The sequence below is a fragment of the Mastigoproctus giganteus genome, chromosome 1 (assembly GCF_048544385.1).
Source record: "Mastigoproctus giganteus isolate SK-2022 chromosome 1, ASM4854438v1, whole genome shotgun sequence".
In the NCBI taxonomy this organism is placed as follows: Eukaryota; Metazoa; Arthropoda; class Arachnida; order Uropygi; family Thelyphonidae; genus Mastigoproctus; species Mastigoproctus giganteus.
In genome coordinates, this window is record NC_143575.1 from 259932205 (window position 1) to 259955770 (window position 23566).

General features: G+C 38.2%; 1 protein-coding gene across 1 annotated transcript in view; it reads right to left on the minus strand.

Moving 5' to 3' along the window:
• The window catches only part of LOC150091838 (activating molecule in BECN1-regulated autophagy protein 1-like), a 191854-nt gene that overhangs the window by 116570 nt on the left and 51718 nt on the right, over window positions 1-23566 (minus strand). Inside the window, exon 7 of the mRNA XM_090369921.1 lies at window positions 8140-8507. Coding sequence (XP_090226047.1) covers window positions 8140-8507 — 368 coding nt within the window. The remainder of the gene's footprint in view (window positions 1-8139; window positions 8508-23566) is intronic.

The window sequence follows — 23566 nt, forward strand, 5'->3', positions numbered from 1 at the left end:
GCATATTTTGTCCACGTTTTGACCTATGCTGCTGAGGATGAATAAAAAGGATACCAGCAGAATCTAAGCAATAGAAATGAAGGTGTTAAGGACTATGCTAGCTAAAACTAAGAGACAAAATTAGAAATAGTGACATTAGTTTGAGGGAGAAGATGACTGCATCATGTTTGCAATGGTTTGGACACATGAAGAGAATTAACTCGAACAGAATACCAAGAAGAATGTTTGAGATGACAAAGGACAAGAAGCCAAGCGGAAGACCCCAGAAAAGATTAGCATTAGTAGAGGCATATGATGCAAGAAAGCAAGCTTATACAGCATCAGCCAAAAAAAAAAAAAAAAAAAAAAAAAACTCCTTCCAATTCCACTGATCCATTCATTCCAAATGTTTGTCTAGTTCTGCCTTGAATTTATTTAGCATTAGCATTAGTAGAGGCATTTGATGCAAGAAAGCAAGCTTATACAGCATCAGCCAAAAAAAAAAAAAAAAAAAAAAACCCACTTCCACTTCACCCCTCTGTTCGTTCAAAATACCTGGCCAGCTGAGCCTTAAACTTATTTAGGCTATCAACCTCCACCACTAGGGATGGAAGTCTGTTCCACCAACCAACCACCCGCTGGCTAAAGGCAAATTTCGGCACATCTATCCTACATCTGTCTTTCCTCAATTTGAATTTATGCCCTCTCAGGTGATTTTTCTGAGCTAGAGGAAGAATCCCATCAGCATTGAGCATGCTTAAACCATTCAAGGCTTTATACACCTCTATCAGATCACCTCGCTGGTGCCTAGTGTCCAGACACTGTAATTTGCAAAACTTAAGCCTTTCTTCGTAAGAGCACCCCTTTGTTCCATTCACTAATCTTGTTGCCCTTCTCTGTACTCGTTCCAGCAGCTCTACATCCTTCTTGAAATGAGGCCTCCAGACCTGTATACAGTACTCTAGGTGTGGCCTGACCACTGCCTTATACAATGGAATAATCACCTCCTTATCCCTGCTGGAAAAATTCCTGTATATCATTGACAATACTCCATGAGCTACTCTTGCAGCCCGTCTGCACTGCTCAGAGAACTTCATATCTGCCTGCACAACCACCCCCAAGTCCCTTTCATTCTCTACCACTGTCAGTGTAGTACCACAGAGTTGATACGTTGCTCTGGGGTTGCTGTTTCCCATGTGTAGTACTTTACATTTGTCAATGTTAAATTTCATTTGCCACCTCTCAGCCCATCTGCTCAACCTTTCCAGATCCTGTTGCAGCAGCATAGTGTCAGTAGTGTCCTTGACAACCCTGCCAACCTTTGTATCATCTGCAAACTTGGACATTAAGCTTGATATACCATCATCAATATCATTTATAAATACAGAAAACAACAATGGACCCAACACTGAGCCCTGAGGGACTCCACTAATAACATCAGTCCACGATGAGCAGTGTCCATTGATTACCACTCTCTGTCTTCTCCCCCTCAACCACCCCTTTATCCATAGCAGCAATTTGCCTCCAATGTCACACTGCTCCAATTTGTGTAGCAGTCTTCCATGTGCAACAGTATCAAAAGCCTTTCTAAGATCCAAGTATATAATATCAAAGTTATTCCCTGCATCCAGCTCTTTTTTGACTGCATCATAGTATCCAATCAAGTTGGTCAGGCAAGACTTCCCCTTAACAAAACCATGCTGTGTCTGAGCTATAACTGAAGTCTTGTCTAAATGATCCTGCAGTGCTTCTTTAACCAGTGCCTCCATTAATTTTCCTGGAACAGAAGTTAAGCTCACAGGTCTATAATTACTTGTGTCAGCCTTTGATCCTCCTTTGTGAATTGGGGTCACATTTGCACATTTCCAGTCTATGGTACCTCCCCTGAGTCCAAGGAAGCTCTCATAATTATGGCTAAGGGTTTGCTTACTTCCTTTGTTGCCTCCTTTAATATAACTGGATAGATCCCATCCACCCCATTTGCCTTTCTTGTATTTATCTTCAACAATTTCTCCGCCACTTTACTCTCAGTTATTACAAGATTCTCTAGCTTACTGCCAGAGTTGAATACACCTCTGGCATTCCCCTCGCTGAATAACTCCTCATGTGTGAATGTCGATGCAAAATATTCATTCAGTTTGTTAGCTACCTGAGCAGGATCATCAACAGTTGACCCATCGATATCAAGTGGACCAATCTGATTCATCCCCTTCCTTCTAGAGTTTATATAAGTAAAGAACTCTTTGCTGTTTTTCTTTGCATCCCTTGCCAAGGATTTCTCGTAATCTGCCTTCGCCTGCCTAACCTCCTTTGTAACTTGGTTGCATATCAACTTGTATCTATCATAGGCTTCTGTGTCATGTGTTAATTTGTAAGTATCCCATGCATTTTTCTTCTCTGCCATATGCCTCATTAGTTCATCTGACATCCATTTTGGCCTAAACCTTGAACAATATTTCTTAGTTGGTATGTAAAGCCTAGTAGCTTCCAAGATAAGTTCTTTGAATGCTTCCCATTTTGAATTTGCTGTTGGTAACATCATCAGTTGGTCCCACTGTATAGAATTTAAATACTGTCTCAGTCCATCGTAGTCGCCTTTACGGAAGCAATAACCCTTCCCTTTACTCCTAATGGTAGTTACCTCTTTGAGTAAATCCCACTTCAGCACACTGTGATCACTGCCACCCAGTAGTTCCTTTATCTGCAGATTCTTAATGCATGAAGAATCACTACTGATAATCAAATCAAGAGTATTACTCCCTCTAGTTGCCTCCCGAACATGCTGATGTAGAAAACAATCATCCAATAAATCCACAAAAGCCCTTCTAGTGTGTGAGTAACCAGCCCCCAAATTCCAGTCAATATCTGGGAAATTAAAATCTCCCATTATAAGACTCTCTGATTTACTGGCCCACTCTATTTCCCTGTACAGTTCCTTATTATACTCATCAGAGTCATTAGGCCTATAACACACTCCTACTCTCAATTTTGATCTCCCAATGCTTATGTCACACCAAACTGACTCAACACTGCACTCTCCGGCGATGTCGACTGGCTTCACTTCCTTGGTTTTTATGTGTTTCTTAACTAATAGCATAACCCCTCCCCCCTTCCTATCCTGTCTATTCTTTCTGTAGACGTTGTACTCCCCAAATTGCAGTTCTGCATCCCTTATATCTGTGTGACACCACGTCTCTGATATCCCAACAATATCTGCCTTTGATGTTTTGAGCAATACCTCAAATTCATCAAATTTATTTACTAAACTCCTAGCATTGGTGTACACGCAAGTATACCTGCACCTGTTTCTATTCTTAGCTACCCTAACACAACCCATGTGTTTACTTGTACCGCAATGGCTCGCAGCAGGCTCTGAAATACCATGCATCTTGTTTTTCAGGCTTCTGCTCATTCTAATAGAAGCAGTGCAAGAATCTCTTTCACCTCTGCCAGTGGCTACTGTCAATCTATTGGTCTTTGTCTCCCCCCAAGCTAGCAGTTTTCCGACCCACCTAACACTGCCTCGATAGCATCAGCAAATATTCTTGCACCCTTTCTATTTAAGTGTATCCCATCCCTGTAGAAGCAATCTCTCCTGTTAACAAGTACAGTCCAGGCTGAAAAAAATTCTACCCCTTGAGCCTTGCACAATCTTTCCAGGGCCGAATTGATCGACAAGGCTCTCATCATATACTCCCTCCTATCGTGTCTGGGCAGAATTGCAGACACTTTCAAATTCAACCCTAATTCTCGGCTTTTGTTCAACAGTGACCTGTACTTGTTAAGTAATTCTGCCGGTCTCCTACTCTTAATATTATTAGTGCCAACGTATACAACTATATCACCTTTTGTGCCCTTAAAAGATGGTATTCGCTCCACAACGTCATCAACCTTTGCCCCTGGCAGACATACCCTGGTCCTGTTCCACCTATCTTTTTTACAAAGCATGTTCCCCGTTTCCCTGACAACAGAGTCACCAACAACTACTAGTTCCTTCGGGACCAGCGCATTCTGCCTTGGGGGTTGTCTCTGTGTCACGCGATGCTCAAGTGCAAGCTCTGGCGTTGATGTGGGCAGCTGAGAGCTTGATGGGCCCCTCAATTTAGTTTCTTCGAGGGCATCCACCCTGTCCTTCAAGCTCTCATATAGGCCCAGAAGAACGCCGAGTTGTTGCCTGATATCGATACACTCCTTGCATTGCGCACACACAAAGACATCCCCCTTGGCAGTATCATGTCCCGTACCCGTCTGCTCTGCAAACATCAAGCAAACAGTGCATTTTAAAAGGCTGTGAGTCAGAGGACAACTGCCCCCCTCAGTTCTGTTCTGAGCCACAGCACTTCCATTAGCTTGAGCCTTTTGCTTTGCTGCTCTGGTCTGAGTCATGATTCTATTAATTTATTAATTAATAATTAATTATGTTATGTTATTAATTATGTTAAATATAATTAATTATATTACGTTTGTAATCTAAGTCGTTATACGTATTTTTTTAAACGTACAATTTAACTGCTAACGAAGTTCAACTAACGCTATCTAGTACGGTATATAACTATCGTATCACAAAGGCAGGAAAATTTCGAACGGTAGCGGAGTTGAAACACGTGGAAACCTTTACCGATACTTTTATGCAATTACAAGGCCGAGTAAAGAATAAATACACCAAATTAATCAGAAAATCACAAAATAATGTTATACTACTAAATTTAAATCAAAAGTTTTAGAAAAACAATAATTTCAAATCAATAAATAAGAAAAATCCACTTAGCGGCTTTGAACACGACCGTCTCTAGTAGCCGTATTTAGTAGTAGTAGTATTTAATTTATCGACTTCCACAACAACAGATGGAAGTTTGTTCCAGCAATAAACTATCCACTGGCTAAAGGCAAATTTCGCACATCTATTCTACAACTGTCTTTCTTCAAGTTTGAATCTATGCCCCCTCAAGGTTTGTAATCTGAGCAAGAGGAAGAATCCCCTCAGCATTAAATCTGCTCAATCCATTCACGGCCTTTTACACCTCAATCAGATCACCGCCTTGCAGGTGCCTAGATGGAGAGATCAGATTAAGGAAGATGTGGAAATGAAGGGAATTGAGTGGGAGAGATTGACAGAAGATATGATCTGGGAAGGTAGAAAAAGATGGAAGGCTTCGATTCACCTGACCCAACCCTAGGTTGTAACAGTGAGAAAGATACAGATTGATATTTCCTAAATCTGGAGAGGAGATTTAAAAAAAAAAAAAAAAAAAATTTTCGAAGAGCAGGCATGTGGTTTACTTTATACACAATTTAGTTTTTTGGGAATAGAAGGCAAAAAAATATATAAATGAAAATAGTGCACTTTATAATATTGTTCTTTATTCTGATATTCTATTGGATAATAAGAACAAATAGTATCATTAATAACAGTTTTGTTATCCAAAAAACCTTTCTGATTATGGCCAAATCTCAGGGGTAGCAGTGTAGACAAAAATGAAGGGAAACCAGCTCAATGGAAAAAACATAGAAGCAGGTGTGCAGCACACATTTTACACAAACACTGAGCCATAAAGAATTTTTTACGGCTGTACTTTTTCAATTAAAATAAAATATATTTTTTTTTATATCCAGTATAATAGGGTGTACATTAGAGAGGTAGCAGTGAAACGTCTCCCTCATCAACTAGATATGCAGGGCTTTACCAGTAGAGATAAAGAGGTGCACATTTCATGATAAAAAGCAATGTTAGGCCATATCCTGAGTATTGCAGAATGTGGCCTAAATTTCAAGATACAGAACTACAGGAAATGGTGCAGCAAACAGAATTAAGGGCACAGAGTTATTCTGTCAAATTTGTTCTCTTTAAGTGGCTGAAATCAAACAGAATTATCTCAGTGTTGGTTAGTCTGAAGTAATGCAAAAGAATTAAAAGATGGAGTGCAGTTGTGGTTGTGCCACTCCTGCACATACAAAGCCAATATATTATGTATGATAAAGTTTCCTCTCTTCTGAAAGCAGCTCTCAATCCCATGCTAGGCCGATCGGGCTAGCCAGGTAGGTAAAGTGCCTGCCTGGCAACCCAAAGGTTGCAGGTTCGATTCCCGCCTTGGGCTTGGATCACAGTAAAATGCAAAAAAACTTTGGGAGGTACATTATGGCCATAGAAGCTGATGCGCCAACAACTAACAAGGGGAAAAAAAAAAAAAAAAATCCCATGCTAGCATCTCTGCACCCATAACATCAATTTCTGAAGTGAACAATTAAACTATTAACAGTTCTTTCAGAGAATGAACTAAACTATTCAGTGGCATTCTTTTTTTTTTTATTTTTTTTTTATTTTATTAGTTGTTGGGGCATCGGCTTCTGTGGCCATACTGCACTTCCCAAGGTTTTGCATTTTCTACTCTGATCCAAGCCTGAGGCGGGATTCAAACCCGCGACCTTTGGGTTGCCAGGCAGGCACTTTATCCACCCTGCTAGCCCGGTTGGCGTGGCATTCTTACCACATCAAGATGGATGATTCAATTGTAAATCATCCATCTTCCACTTGTAAATACCCTAAAGTCTCATATATATATATATAATGCACACCACATCCTGAGACTATGCTCCAAGAGTCTCGAAATTGTCTTGTACATACATGCATGCATAACGGGGTGCATAAATTGATAATGGATTCTATTTTTTTTTTTTTTAATGTAAAAATGTGAAACGGTTGATAGTAGAAGAAATCAACTTCTCGCAGAAGTGGATTTCATAATTTAGTTGATAATGATTGTAGAACTGCATTTACTTCATAACTTTAACTCTCATTATCAAGGAGTGACCACAGGAATATGCTACCTCCACCTTTTTTATTCTTTCCAATTTTCCATTAGTCACTAAACTCTGACTGAATGGTTGGTAAGGACAAACATATAGGTCTATATTGTTTATATAGTGCATCATTGTCGCTACATTTTAGTTAATGGCAATACTGTGAATTGAACTTTGTTTGCTCAACTTAAAATTGGAAGCAGAAATTCCATAGGTGCCATCAGAACTAAAATAAATTGTATTTATTTTAGTAATAAAGGCTCCCTTTATAAAGAAAGGAGGAAAGCAAGGAAATCATATAGTGCACAGAAAAAAACTGGAATTTATAAGCTATGCTGAGGTTCATGGAAATCATTCTGTAGCTCGACAATTTGAGGTTGGTGAATCTAGTGTGCAAGAATGGCAGTCTCAAAAAGCATTATTAAACATTTTACCTGCAATGAAATGAGCACAAAGGAAACAAAAAGAGGTCTAGCCACATCAGATGAAGAGCCATCAATGTAGTGCTTTGCCAAAGAAAGCAAAAATATTCCCGATAATATATTGCCAGATTCACTTCTTGAAGTACTGAATAATGTTGACTTAAATTATGAAACTGAATCTGAGAATTTTGAAGTATAATGAGTTTTCATTTAATAAATATCAAAACAGATTTTGAATTAAAAGGGGCATGCCTATATGTTTTCATTATTGCGAAATTAAAAAAAAAATTACTGTTGCAGAGTTGCACAAAAGTAATCAACTTACAATCATATCATATTCAATAATTTTACATTTAAATAAAAATTTGTCTTGAAAATGTACACCTTATAGATAACATGCACACAAAAATTACTTCAAAGTACCTTTAAAAACATTGTATAATACATCCTATCTACTTTCACTTGATAAAAAAGCAATAATCCATTTGTGAGAGCCATGAGCATTCAATTTTTATCATTACCTTTGATTTAATGCAATTTTTCCCCCCTTTGTATAATCAGTTCTGTTAAAAGGTTAAACAAATAGGAACCATGCTTAGTTCCTACATATTTTTATTTATTATGTTGTGCAATATAACTTCAATGTTGCACAAAAATATGAATACTACTTTCAGCTACATTGCACAAATTTATGTTGTGCAACATAGCTGAAAGTAGTATTCATATTTTTAAATCTAGAAAAAAGTAAACATTTTCTGTTTCAAATAAAATAACCAAGCATTTATCTATCAAGTAACTATTCTAATGTGTGATATTTAACTGTGCAAGAAACATGTTAAAATGTCTTTTGATAATAAACAATTTGAAATAAAAATATTTAACTTCTAATATTTTCTTAAAGGACAGTCAAGATTTTTTCAATAAAAAAACTATTAGGTACCTGACAGTTTCTGAAGTTTCTTCTATATCTGTTTCTCTGTTTTCTTCTTCCTCAGAATTTCTAAATACTGCTTCAGTAGCTCTTTCAGTTGTATTATCAACCTGAGATTCAGTGCTTTGTTGTAACCGTTGATGATGTTGCATTGTCCTTTCTAAACTGGAACATATAGACCTTAGTCGCTGAAATGTTGTCCAGAAGTCTCTAGTTGTGCCACCATTTTGACTCCCTGTTAGATTGTCGCCACTATGTATTTCATCTTCTTCCTCCTCTTCTTCCTCCTCTTCATCATCATACACTCTGTTTTCCATATGTTGAATACCTGATGTACTGGGTTGAGGATCATCTAAGATATCATCATTTCTTGTATTCTTTAAGAAGAAAAACTGGTTATGAAAAGGAATTTAAAAATGAACGGTTTAGCTTATTATTTCACATCAGTATATTTATCACTTTAACACAAAACTCAAAAGCAGAAACAGTGGTAACTAATCCACTGTCTGTGGACTGGACCCAGTCCCTAGTCTCTCTCTCTCTCTCTCTCTCTCTCTCTTCCTTAATCTCCAATTTCATCTTTGAAAACAAAAATTTGCAGGAAACAAGTTAGAGAGCAAGGGGTTTGAAATAACTGGCATTTGGTACCTTGCCAGAAGCTTTTTGATAGACAGGGGAATACCCCATTAACTTGTAACCACCTGAATGTTTGTGTTTCTGAAGCTGTTTTACTAAATTTGAAATAAAACTCAGTGCAGACTTTTTTTTGCTGAATCACTCATTTAAAAAAATATCAAACTGCAGAGCATGTTATATATATCTTCACATATGTGGCAAATATGAAATTTAATCTATAACCACCATGCTGGAAAAATTCCCGTATTATCAGTAACAAAATTACATATGTTTTTATAGGCATTACTGGATTACACCCTATCTTGAAAGGGTATAATATTTTGTATATATAGTGTTCATTTAGGAAAAAAGGCTAGATACCATTGATTTAGAATGTTCCAAAAAATTAACAGCTCAATGACGAAGACTGAAAATTTCAGAGAAACTAAAATAACTTCATTGATTTTTGTACTACTTAAGGGCATAACAGATAAATGTCATTGTGTTACACTTAGAGGCCGCAATTTTATTAATCTCAGAGGTTTGTGTTAGAAAAATTTGATTTTGGGATAACTTCAATATTAAAAAACAAATCTGTTCAAAGTTGTATATAGTTTAATGAAAAAAAAATTTTTTTTTAAAGGATTAACCCGAGGAAGATGTCTGTTAGTATTGGTATTGGTGTTTAAAGGCACAAGGGCAGCTAAGGCCAAAATGTGCCAGGTCCTACATTATTATTCTAAGATAATATAATATGTTCTATTTTGGCATCATAAGAATTCATATATATGTATTTCCTTCAGAAATGTATAGTGTAGCTAGGTCAGCACTATTGCCAATCATGTGGTTAAGCGATAACGGTTCTTGTAGTTGTGATTGAGAGTGGAAAATTCTTCTGAAAGGAGAATAGTGAGGACAATCTAAAAGTATATGCTTGACTGTAAGCGGTAGTGAACAATGTGTGCATCGAGGTGGGTCATCCCCCATGAGTAGAAACATATGGGTTAGATGAGTATGTCCAATCCTTAGTCTTGCTAGAACAACTTCTTCCTGTCTATTTTGTCTAAAGCTGGAAATCCATAACGCAGGTTCTTTTTTGATTTGGAGCAACTTGTTATTACTTTGTGCCTTCCATATTTCTGTCCACTGAAACATATAGACTTTTTTTATATGCTTCAAATAATCTCTATATGGTACTTTATAATTTGCTGGTGTTGTACTATTTGGATTTTTGGCTGCCTGATCTGCTCTCTCATTGCCTAAGATACCAGAATGCCCTGGGATCCAGCAGAATTTCACTTTATGATTCCTACTTCGTAGGTGGTTTAAGTAGCAAATGATTTGTTTTTCGATTGGTTGTGATATTGAAAACTGATTACCCAAAGCAGACACTGCACTCAATGAATCAGTGTATATTATACTGCTAGTATTGTGGATAGTGTTAATATTCTGTAAGGCTAGTTTAATTGCATATAACTCAGCAGTATAACTGCTACATTCAACTGGTAGTGATATGGAGACTGTAAAAGATGGAAAGACAGCTGCGGCACCAACTGTAGAATCTGTTTTTGAGCCATCTGTATATATTTGGTAGCTTTTTATATTGTCGAGGGCATGTTCTTTATGTAGTTTGATATTTTCATTTGCCAGGGAGTTCTTTCCCCATTGCTGAAAGTGCGTATCACAGTGAGGGAGATTTACAGACCAGGGTGGATCAGGAATATCGCTTTCTTTAAGTATGTTATCAAAATCAATATTCCAGGTGTGAAGTAAATCTTTTAGTCTCATGCCAGTTGGTCTATTTTCATTCGGTTTACTGTTATAGAACGTTGTCCACTCAGGGTTGGAAAGCAATGGTCGAATGGGATGGTCTGGAAGGCTCTGAATTTTAGCTGCATAATTTAGAAGCAACATTTTCCTTCGAAGGTGAAGTGGAGGTTCGTGTGCCTCTACATACAGACTCTGAACAGGGGATGTTCTAAATGCGCCCAGAGCAGTTCGAAGGGCACTGTGTTGGACGGTATTAAGTCTGATTAATGCGCTTTTCCTAGCTGAATCATATACAATAGCACCGTAGTCTAAACGAGATCTGATAATAGCACGATACAAATGTAATAGAGTATATCTATCAGCTCCCCATGTCATAGCAGAAATGGACCTAAGTATATTAAGTTTCTTTAGACAGACAGTTCGGAGGTATGTGATATGTGAAACAATGTTCAGTTTGGTGTCCAATATTAGGCCTAAAAAATGGAAATTACTGGTGAGAGGGATCAAATGGTTTTTTAATCTGAGTTCTGGTTCTGGGTGTAGCTTACGTTTTTTGCAAAAGTGAACTGCAATTGTTTTTTGATCTGATAAACGATATCCATTTTGCATTGCCCATGCCTCCAACTTATTTATAGAGAGTTGCAGCTGTCTTTCAATGGTATGTATATTTTTGGAACGGCAAGATATAGTTAGATCATCAGCATACATATATAGTTCTACAGTATTTGGGATGTTGTGTGTTATGGTGTTTAGTCTAAGTGAAAAAAGGGTAGAGCTCAGTACTGATCCTTGCGGGATACCTTCTTCTTGAGTGTAGGACCGGGAAAGTACAGATTGATAGTGGACCTGAAAGGTTCTGTGTTGAAGAAAATTTTTAACGAATTCTGGTAAGTGCCCTCGCAATCCTATGGAATGAAGCTCTCTCAATATGCCGTATCTCCAGGTAGTGTCGAAAGCCTTTTCTATATCGAGACTTACCATTACAAGATGTTCGTTTTTGACGTAAGCATTGCGGATGTTGTTCTCGGCTTTTACCATTAGATCTAAAGTGGATCTGTTTTGTCGGAAACCAAACTGATTGTTGTTCATCAGTTCTTTAGTTTCAAGAACCCAGGTAAGCCGTCTGTGTATCATTCTTTCTAGGATTTTACTTAGGCAGCTAGTTAGGGAAATAGGTCGGTAATTTTCTGGAAATGTGTGATCTTTTCCTGGTTTAGGAAAGGCCAAAATGATGGAATGATGCCAGGAAGATGGATATGTACCCTCAAGAAAAATCCGATTATAGAACATTAATAGTAAATTCAAGGCTGTACTGTTTATATGTTTCAGCATTACATAATATATACCATCAGGTCCAGCTGCACTATTAGGTGATCTCTTTAATGCTGTTTGCAGTTAAATAGGTTAAACGGTTGATTATAGCCAATATATTGGGAAGTATGGAATTTTATTTTGTACCTTTCTGCTGAAGCTTTGATTTTAAGAAATGAGTTGCTATATGCTGCCGTGGCAGATGTTTGGTAAAAGTTCTCTGCAAGGACGTTAGCTATTTCTTGACAAGAAGAAATTTCCTGTCCATTTTTGATTAAGATGAGAGAAGGAAGAGGTGGATATTTCCCATTTAATTGCCGAATCTTTTTCCAGATGAGACGACTGCTAGTATCCTTTGTAATAGTGGAGGCAAACTGTATCCACGATTCCTTTTTGGCTTTTCTTCTAACTTGCCTAGCTTTTGACTTTAGCCTTTTATACTGAATTAGGTTGTTGGTAGTTGGGAACTTCCGGAACAGGTTCCAGGCTTTATTTTTTTCCTTTTTGGCATTGGTACAAGCTTCATTCCACCAGTGTTTAAGGTTTTTGTGTTTAAATGTGGAGGCTTGAGGTATTGCTTCGGAGGCAGTGGTCAGTATTTGTCTGGTAATATGCTCTGTGGCATCATCAATGGATTGTAGTTAGATCAATTGGCTATCAAAAGAAAGACGGGCTGAAAACTTTTTCCAGTCTGCTCTGGAAAATTTCCATTTTGAGCGATTATCAGGATATGATGTTTGAAGCGTTTGGATTCTGCATATGATTGGAAAGTGATCACTGTTGTGTGGGTCATTTAATACTGTCCATTCTATACTGGGGTATAATATGGGGGAACAGAGTGTTAAATCAATTGCTGACATAGATCCAGTGGGAAGGTGAGTATAAGTATTTTCACCAGTGTTCAGTAATGTTAGATTCAGTTGGTCTAGTATCGTCTCGATCAAGTGTCCTCTACTGTCCATGTGATCTGATCCCCACAATGGATGATGTGCGTTGAAATCACCAAAGATACAAAAAAGGTGGTGGTATCTGTCTTATAAGGTCTTCTAGTTCTTTAAACGTGCACATCTTGTTAGGTGGAAGGTACAGAGATACTAGAGTTAGAATTTGCCCAACTGATACACGTACGGCAATGGCTTCTAAGTGGGTTTGAAGCGGAATGTTTCTAGATGGTATTTTACAGTCAACTAGAATCGCAACGCCTCCACGTGCGGATAATGAGGAGTTTCTATCTTTTCTGTAAAATGTAAAATTTCTGATTGATGGAGTGACTTGTGGAGTTAGATTAGTCTCTTGTATGCAAACGGCTATAGGACCATATCGGGAGATTAAATCATAGATGTCATCGGTATTGCTGCGTAAACCTCTACAATTCCATTGAACAATGTTCTGCATTATCGGGGTTTGAGGAGAGAAGACGAGTCTGTCTGTTTCTTGTGAGTGGGTTGCTTTTGACGGTCGTATTTCATTTTATCTTTCCTAGGAAAATTGGGACATCCGGAATCTGTACCCTCTTCTACGTCATCAGTTTGACCTGATGAAAATCCAGTCTCCATATCATCTTCTGCATGAAGATCAAGGACTGTTTCATCGTGTGTAGTTATATTTTCAGAGTCCATTCTATTTGAGTTTGTCTTTTGTAATTCAGTGGCTTGTTGCCTTCGTGATTTATTTGACATTTTATCGCATGATTTTATTTTAGGTGGAACTGTGATAGGGGTATTGCTTATTTCATCAACTACAACGGGTTTGCTGGTAGGTTGAGGTGTTGATAGCACAGATCGTGCCCATTCTGCAATGGATGTATTGGGTGGAATTGATACATCAGTTTGGGTTGAAACAGCTTGGCATTTTAGTGTAATGGCAGCGTACGTGGTTTTTGGGATAGTTGACTTTATTTGCTTTCTTGCTTCTTGATATGTGACCTTATTCTCAGTCTTGTACTTTTGTATTCTTTTTTCAATTTTTCAGAGTTCGCATGATTTGGAGTATGCTGGATGGTCATTCTTGCAATTTGGACATTCCGGAGCCTTTGCAGTGCACTCTGTTTGTGAATGGTTTTTTGAGCCGCAGTTAGGACAAGTATTTTCACCTCTACATGTTGTTTGGGAGTGACCAAACTTTTGGCACTTGAAACATCTTAAAGGGTTTGGAATGTATGGGCGGATACGGCAGTTTAGGTAGCCTGCTTTAACTGAGGTCGGCAAATTTGGTGTACTAAAGGTCAGTATAATATTACGTGTGGGAACAAGTTTGTCATCCTTCTTTATCATAATTCTTCTTGCTTGAGTTACTTTCTGTTCTGCTAATTCCACGACTATCTCTTCTTCGGTTACGTTCAACAAATCCCACTCACTTATTACTCCTTTTGAGGAGTTCAAGGTGTTATGTGGTGAGACTTTGATTGGGATTCCGCTTATAGATGTCATTTTTAATAAAAATTCTGAATGCCTTGCTTGAGTGGTCTCAATTAAGAGATCTCCTGATTGGAGCCTTTTCACCATTTTCGGTGTACCTGCTGCATTCTCCAGACATCTCTGGATGACAAAGGGAGAGAGTCTGCTTAGCGGCTGAGTCGATAAAGAATGTACAATCAGAAAAGCTGGTGGTTCTGATTTGTTACAGTCTTTTTTCATTCTTTTTGCCAGATTGGAATCGTCTTCCATTCTTCGAGTCTCAGTATGTTGAGAGCCTGTCGGCTCTAGTGGTGGACATGTATCACAGTCCATTGTTGCTCCTTTTAGCCCTGGGAGTGAGCGCTTTTCCTCCCAGATTTCCGGCCCCGCCACGTGGAGGCAGGAGCGGTGCCACCTAGTGGCCAAGCGGTTGGAGAGGTTAGTTTGTTAGTGCAAAAAATTAATAAATATACTACGAAAAGAAAGGTAATTTTCCTTTCTGGGTTCTTACTTAGGATCTGTTAAGTACAGAACCACTTACAAAGAAATGAGTATGAGAAAAGCACTGGAAAGAAAATATAACAAAATCACTGGGAAAGAGCACTATATATCGCTTTGGAAAATCGCTTGGACACTATCGCTTGGCACTCGGGGCCATGTCTGTTAGATTAATGTTTGAATTATCACAGAGTAAGTTTTACATTTTTGCATGGGATGCTCAAATCATGTAAAAAACAATGTGTATACCAGACTCATAAATAGTCAGTCCAGGTCATAACAAGAATTCAGTATATAAGATTGATGCATTTGAATCTCTAGCCATTTCTTATTTCAAATAGCAAAAATCTCTACTGAATGTGGTTTGTACAAATAACACTTTGTGTGAGTGTGTCAAGCAAGGCACATGATGCCTTCCTTCCATTTTATGTTGTAAACTAGTTGAGAGGAATTCTGAAGTCTTCATCTGTCTTTCTTGGTAATCATCATATTCATTTTATTCTAATGAAAAACTATTAAGAACATGCACATATTCTCTCCAAGCTAATTCTAAATACCTCCCTTTTTTTTATTAAGTTACAACAAACTTACAACTCTTAGTTCTTTTTTTTTAATAAATACAAATTTTCAATATTTGAATTCTTCAGATACTACTTTATTTGTTCAAATGTAAGTCAATGTATGGAAAATAATGCTGATTTTGACACTCATCAAAAAATATTCCTTCAATCTAAATTGAACAAGATTTAAAGATGCTGTGCTACCTTTCAAATGCCTTTCAAAGAACACTTCAGAATGGACTAGATTTATATCTTTAAAAATTCACCATATCTAAAAATCCAGTTTGTCCACTGTAATTCCTAATATTGTGTTCTTACTTCCATTAGTCAAGGAATCTGTTATTTGAGCTATCAGTGCTCGGGTTACATCCGCTTCACTCTGTATTTCCGATTTCATTCTTCTCCATTAATCAATATATTTTAATAGGAAGTATACCTCTTTAAGGAATTCACAGCTGAAGTTGTAATGTTGCCATTAATAGTTTGTTCATTTGAATTTTTTTGGTGCATCACCAACTACAGCCACAGTGCCATAGTTGATAATTTCAGTAAAACCATAATGGTAATTTCAGTTGGTGTCGAACTGTTGTTGCTTTGTTGTTGTTGTTGCAGACTGCTCAGGACCAAGATATTGACGAGGAATATTACAACTTTTTGAAAGTGATAAAGCCCAAGAAACCTATAGGGAAAAAGAAATCCAAAGAAGAAAATATTAGTCATGATGAACCGAAGACGAGAAATGAAAAGCAAGAAAAACACTGACAGGGAGAAAAATGAGTATACTGAGTTATGCAAAGCCATTAGAAAGAGACTCAGAGAGAACATAAGAAGATTTAACACAAGAAAAGTAGAACAAGCATTAAGGGAAAACAAAGGATTTAAATCAGCAGCCAGGAGCAGTAATACAGAAAGACAAATGATACTGAAACTGAAGAATCATAAACAGCAGAGAAGGCATAATTCAAATAGCAGAAGATTACTATAGAGAATTATACAAGGAGCAGGGGAATGATGCCAGAAGTGGGGAAGATGGATTGCAAAGTACCAACACATACGACATACCCGATATTCTTCCTGATGAGGTAGCACATGCACTGAAGAAAATGAAGAATCAGAAAGCCCCAGGGGAAGATGAAGTTACTGTAGAGTTGTTAAAATTGGGAGGAAGAGACATAACAAAAAAACTGGCAAGGCTCTTCACAAAGTGCATTAGATAAGGTGTGACGCCTAAGCAGTGGAATAATGCAATTATAGTTTTGCTGCATAAGAAAGGAGATAAATCAGAAATTGGAAATTATAGACCAATTAGCTTGTTATCCCACATCTACAAGTTGTTCACAAGGGTCATTACTAACAGATTAGAAAGAATACTTGATGAGAATGAACCGAAAGAGCAAGCTGGCTTTAGGACAGGATTCTCAACTATGGATCACCTTCACGTAATATCACAGCTAATGGAGAAAGCAAATGAATATAAAACACCATTATGCCTGGCATTTGTGGATTATGAAAAGGCATTTGACTCCATACAGCATAAGGCAATGTTTCGGGCACTGGAAAGACAAGGCATTGATACCCCACATATTATGATTTTGAAGAAAATATATGAGTGTGCTACCTCCTTTATTAGACTAGACAAAGACAGTAGGAAATTTAAAATTGGGAAAGGAGTTCAACAAGAAGACAATATCTCCGAAGCTGTTTACTGCTGCCCTTGAGGAAGCTTTCAGAAGATTAGACTGGTCGCAGAAAGGAGTCAATGTGAACAGAGAGTACCTAAACTATTTACGATTTGCAGATGACATTGTGGTCATAAGCCACAATCCCAAAGAATTAGAGGAAAATCTTAATCAGTTATGCACAGCTAGTAAGGATTTTGGACTAAAGATGAATATGGCTAAAACAAAAGTAATGATGAACAAGTATGCCACAGAAAGGGAAATAATGATTGAAGGAGCAGTAATTGAAAAGGTGGAGTCGTATACTTATCTGGGACAAGTTAGTAGCTGTAATAATGATAAATGGCTGGAAGTCAAGAGAAGAATAAATTTTGGATGGATAGCATTCAAGAATATAGTCACATACTGAAGAGCAATATCCCAGTTTGTCTGAAACGTAAAATAATGAACCAATGTATACTCCCCCACCATGATTTATGGAAGTGAAACTTGGGCACTCACCAAAAGAATGGAAGAGAAGCTGAGAAATACACAGCGAAGAATGGAACAAATCATATTGGGAATCAGACTGTTAGATAAGAAGAGAAACACATGGATTAGACAGCAAACTCAAGTAAAGGACATTCTTATCAAAACTAAAGAACTAAAATGGTCTTGGGCAGGACACATAGCTCGAAGACATGATGACAGATGGACTAAGAAAATAACAGAATGGTACCCAAGAGGAGCTAGAAGAAAACCTGGAAGACAAAGGCGGAGATGGATAGATGAAATTCACGAGTTTGTGGGTAGTAAATGGATGGCCAGTGCTCAAAACAGAAGGAACTGGAAAGTTGCTGGAGAAGCCTTCATCCTGCAGTGGATTGAAAATGGCTGATGATGATGATGATGTTGTTGCTTTTGTGCAAAGGCAACTAAGGGTAGAAGGCTTTAGTGTGTCATGTCTGTAAATTGTGTCTAGATGGTTTGTTTGAATGTCTGCCAGATAAAAAAAAAACTGAGTTTTTCTGCAAGTGTTGGTTGAGGCAAAAATCCCATAAAAAAGCCCTCCAGTTGGAGCTGGTTCTCATGCATGAGTTATGGCCATGTTTCATGGCATTTTTTTGCAGGCCATATCTGCAATGGCAAACTAATGTGTCAAATTTTTACCAATGGCATAAGACGATACATATGTTTTAACTTTTTTTCTCATGCATAGGAAGAAATTTTTTTTTTGCCTTGGGCCATTGTCAAAAAATTTCCAAGTAATAACTTTAATTTTAAATATAAATACATATATCCAGTAAAAATTTTAATATACATTTAATTACAAATGGTTTGTAGCTTTCAAGACTAAACGGGCCTCTTCATCAGCAAATACAGACAGAGTGGAGACGTTAGAAACAAAATTTTAAAGGATACAGTTGTGCACGCAATGAGGCATGCATGGGCACGAGGTTGATCATTCAACCACTAGATTGGTATTCATTGTTGCTGCATGGATATGTGTGGTTATGCTTCCAGCGCTTATCTAGTCTCAAAACAGTTGCCTCCAAGATAGGGTCTAGTCTCATTCCCTTGCAGCAGTTCATAGTTCTTGAATTACATGATATATTAAGCAACTCCAGCCAAAGGTGGTGGGAAAAGTGTCGGGACTGGTCAATCTCTTCATAGTCACGCTTGGGATCAAGGTCGTGGTGGGTCGACCAGAAGTATTCTGCGATTGCAGATTGGTCAGTCTCAGCAAGGTGGTCTTGAAGGCATCTCGAGGTCTCCCCTATGTAGCAGCTGTTACAATCTTTGCAAGTTATGCAGTATACTACACTGCTGCACAAGAGAGGGGCAACTGGAGTCTTCACATTGGAAATCAAAGAACGCAAGTTTCTACCAGGCAGCTGCATGCATTTTGTTGTATTCTCAAAGGATTATTGAAATCTGGCCCGACATGCCTAGATAGTACAGAATGTAGGTACACTCTCATGAGTTGATGACGGTCCCAAGTAGATCGCGAGATCCTGCGCTTGCAATGAGCACTTGTCCAATATGTGGGTTGGATAGTCACAATTGACCAAGTCTGTTCTCATCCTGGAAATCTCGTTGCACCTAGCTTCATCTGTGCTGCGGTGCTGTTGAGCTGGGTTGGGGCATGGCCAGATCTGTAGTTGGTGAACTGATCGCACCACATTGGCTTGCGGTATACTGAGGTTTCCAGGTGTAGATCCATGCATTTTACCAGGACATCCAAAAATGGAAGGAATCCGTCACTTCTAACTCTAAAGTGAACTGGATGAACACTGACAAGGAATTGAGGTACTCCAGTAATGTTGTTTCAGAACCACGTGGGATGATGGTGAAGATGTCATCGACACATCTGTACCATGTTGTAATAGGTACAGGTGGGTTCAGGAATATCTGTTCTTCCATGGCAATGTTAGCCACGACAGAACTAACAGGAGCGCCCATGGCAGTGCCGTGCACCTGCTTGTATAAGGAATCTTCAAAAGGTAATGACGCTGCCTGATAAACACAGGTTGAGGGCGGTACAGATGTCATCAGTGGACAGTGATGTTCTGCTCGGTAAGTTTGGGACATTCTCCAGAAGCCTCTTGGTGCAGCTTACAGCCTGTTGGAAAAGAATCGAAGAAAACAGGGACACCACATTGAATGATGCCATAATCTCGTTGTCAGAGATTGAGAGCTCTTTAATAAGGTGAATGAACTTGCCACTGTTAGTGAAGTGTGGATGATATTTCCTGCAAGAGGTGTGAGGAGTCATGCAATATATTTAGATAGTTCATATGTAGGTGCATTGCTGCAGGACACAATGGGTCAGAGAGGAACGCCTGGCTTATGAATTTTAGGCAGGCCATAAAACTGAGGTAGTTGGCAGCCTGTAGCATGAAGCCACCAAGTCAAAGCAGAATTTCTTTGCTTTAAAGACTTAAGTCAGATGTAAACAAACTTGTCTAAGCATGGTTTAAAGGAAAGAAAATTTCTGCTTCGACTCAGTGGCTTCTTCATGCCACAGGCTGCCAACTACCTCAGTTTTATGACCTGTCTAAGATTCATAAGCCAGGCGTTCCTCTCCAACCCATTGTGTCCTGCTGCAATGCGCCTACATATGAACAATCTAAATATATTGCACGACTCCTCACACCTTCTGTAGGAAATATCATCCACACTGTCACTAACAGCGTTGAGTTCATTCACCTTATTAAAGAGCTCTCAATCTCTGACAGCGAGATTATGGCGTCATTCAATGTAGTGTCCCTGTTTATATTGATTCCTGTCCAACAGGCCATAAGCTGCACCAAGAGGCTTCTAGAGAATGACCCAAACCTACCGAGCAGAACATCACTGTCCACTAACAACATCTGTACCGCCCTCAACCTGTGTTTATCAGGCAGTGTCATTACCTTTGAAGATTCCTTATACAAGCAGGTGCACGGCAGTGCAATGGGCACTCCTGTTAGTTCCTTCATGGCCAACATCACCATGGAAGAACTGAAAGAACATATATATTCCTGAAACCACCTATACCTATTACAACATGGTGCAAATATGTCAATGACATCTTCACCGTCATCCCACGTGTTTATGAAACAACATTACTGGAGTATCTCAATTCCTTGTCAGTGTTCATCCAGTTCACTTTAGAGTTAGAAGTGGACGGATCCCTTTCATTCTTGGATGTCCTGGTAAAACGTGTGGGCCTTCACCTGGAAACATCTCAACAGCACTGCCCACACCCTATTCTCCCAGGCTTGGAGCCACTCCAGCACAGATCAAGCTAGGCACAACGAGATTTCCAGGTGAGGACAGACTTGGACTATCCAACCCACATATTGGGTTGGATAGTCACAGTTAACCCACAAATTCTCATGCATTACAGGTATTAAACAGCAAATAATATTCCATGACATGGACTGTGTGTACGCGCACGCACGCATGTGTGTGTGTGTGTGTGTGTGTGTAGAGGATAAGTACAGTCAGTTCTGCTACAGTGCACATTTTGGCAATGCGAATTTGCTCCAATGCAACTGATATATTAAGGAACAATGCGGTATGACACGATTTTTGCATTGGCTCGATCATGATTTTGTCTGTGAGTAACATCAGGTGAACGCAAAACCCGGCACCAAGCTGAACATAGCGACCTGTGCAGCAATACATACAAGTTCATGAAGCTTAAAAAATGCCAAATGTGTGAGAGCTGTATTTCCCATTTACTGTAGTTGTATTGATCTGAGACACACTTGTCATTCGCTGTATTTACAAGATATTGTACGCCGGCTCATGTTTTCAGGAGCTCACATTTTTCAGTTCGAACAGAAATTTCATGAGGAGTACATTTCTGGAGGTCACTACCAAAAAAAAAAAAATAAATAAAAACAGCTTGCTGTTTCTGGTTTATTGGACTTTTCTGCTGGTGCAATCTAATAAACGGATAGTAAACTCGATATTATTGCATTCATGATACTATCGATAGCTGGAATTCTGTGGGTTTTTACGTTATGGTATTATGGTGAAACGTGTTCCCTTTAACTGAAATCTTCAATCATATAAAAAACATAAATAAATTTTCGGAATCTTCTCTTCATTCCTATTTTTTAAGCTTCTTATTTTTAATGTGCAAAATTGTTCCTGCATATCTCACTTGTGCATGCCATGTTCATCATTATTGATTGCTTATTTTATTATTATTTTTTTATTACTGTTTTAAATTTTACAATCCAAAAAAAAAAAAAAAAAAAAAATGTCGGTGAACAGATATGTTAATTAGTATGTATATATTAGTGCTGTATTTACTTTAATATTTATTTATTAGAAATTTAAGATGTTTAAGCCTGTGTTAGCAATTTTATTGTGTTTAACTTTTTTTATTAGTGTTTTACTTACTATACTGAAATTTTTTTTTTTTTTTTGAATGCACTGGCCCATCCCTATTTTTTCCATAAGCCCTGTTGTTATTAATGGACAAAATGCCATAACACAGATATTTTTAGGTACACATGTTCTGTGTTATAGCAGAACTGACTGTACAGATTATATACATCAAACTCAGGACCATACTTACACTTTCAGGGCCTGATACCAGAGTCGGAGAAAAAAAAAAAAAAAAAAAATGCATATATAAATATAATCAGAAAAAAATTAAAAAACTTAAAAAAAAAACTAAAAACTAAAATTATTTTTAATGATCTGTTTAAACACAAACATTGTAATACTGCAAAATAAAGATTTGTGTTTTCTTTTTTACTTTTGCCAAAATTAACTTTATTGCCCCCCCCCCCCATATCTGCAGGGCCCCAGGCTGGTGCCTCATGTGCAATCCTCATCAAACTGTGCAACTAGTAATGGTGGAAAAAACAAAACTTAGCAATCTTGTTATCATATGCAAGAAATTTAATGAATTTCTTCACTGCATAATTGTTACCCTTTCCCATATTGATTAAATTAATGTATAATTGTGTACCCCAATGAAAATAAAAGATTACTAGCATTAGTAGTGGCAAATGATGCAAGAAAGCTAGCTTATAAAGCATCAGCAAAAAAAAAAAAAAAAAAAAAAAAAAGCACCTCCCATTTCACCTATTCATCCCCTCCAATAGTATGTTCAGTTCTTCCTTGAATTTATTTAAACTATCAACTTCCACAACAACAGATAAAAGTTTGTTCCATCAATCAACCCTCTGCTGGCTAAAGGGAAATTTCTGAATCTATTCTGCAACCGTCCTTCCTCAATTTGAATTTGTGCTCCCCCCTCACTCGTGTGTAGTCTGAGCAGGAGGAAGAATCCCATCAACTTTGAGCTTGCTAAATCCATTCAAAGTCTCACATACTTCAATCAAATTATCTCACACATGCCTGATGTTTCCAGATGCTACAATTTACAGAATTGTAGTATCTTGAGACTAGGCTGAAGCCTTTCTTGGTAAGAGCACTCTTTTTTTCCCCCTCACCAATCTTGTTGCCCTTCTCGGGTTCCAGCAGCTCTACATCCTTCCTAAAATGAGACCTCTATACTATAGATGTGGCCTGACCATTGCCTTATACAATGGGATAATCACCTCCTTATCCCTGCTAGCAAAATTCCTGTATAACATTGACAAAACCCCATGGGCTGGCTGTCCTGGCAGCCTGTCTGCATTGTTCAGAGAAGTTATTAATATGTTAAGTGAGAATTATGAATATTCTCCACACCTGAATAAGACCATCCAACTAAAATGGCTCACAATTTATTAATACCAAGATTTCTGAACTTGTATGGATACTCTGAACAAATTTAAAACAAAATTGACATCTTTCCCTTGAATTCTGAATTTACCAGGTTTTGTTGTTGTTTGTTTTCATCAGTTCAGTCACAGCTGACTTTCAGAGACTTTATGGGCAAGCTGCCTCCATACTGTCCGGTCTTCAACAGCTTCATTCAAGTCCTTCATTGTTGTTGTTATTTGGGGTTTTTTTTTTTAGGAGCATTAGCAACTAAGGCCATATTGCTCCGGGGATATGCGGTGGTCATTCTCTGACCTTTCCGCATCCTCCGTATTTGGTGGGCACGGGCTCGAACCCCGGTCTAATCAAGAAGCGTGTGATATGTTGATTGATCACTGCTGCTCCTGCCCAC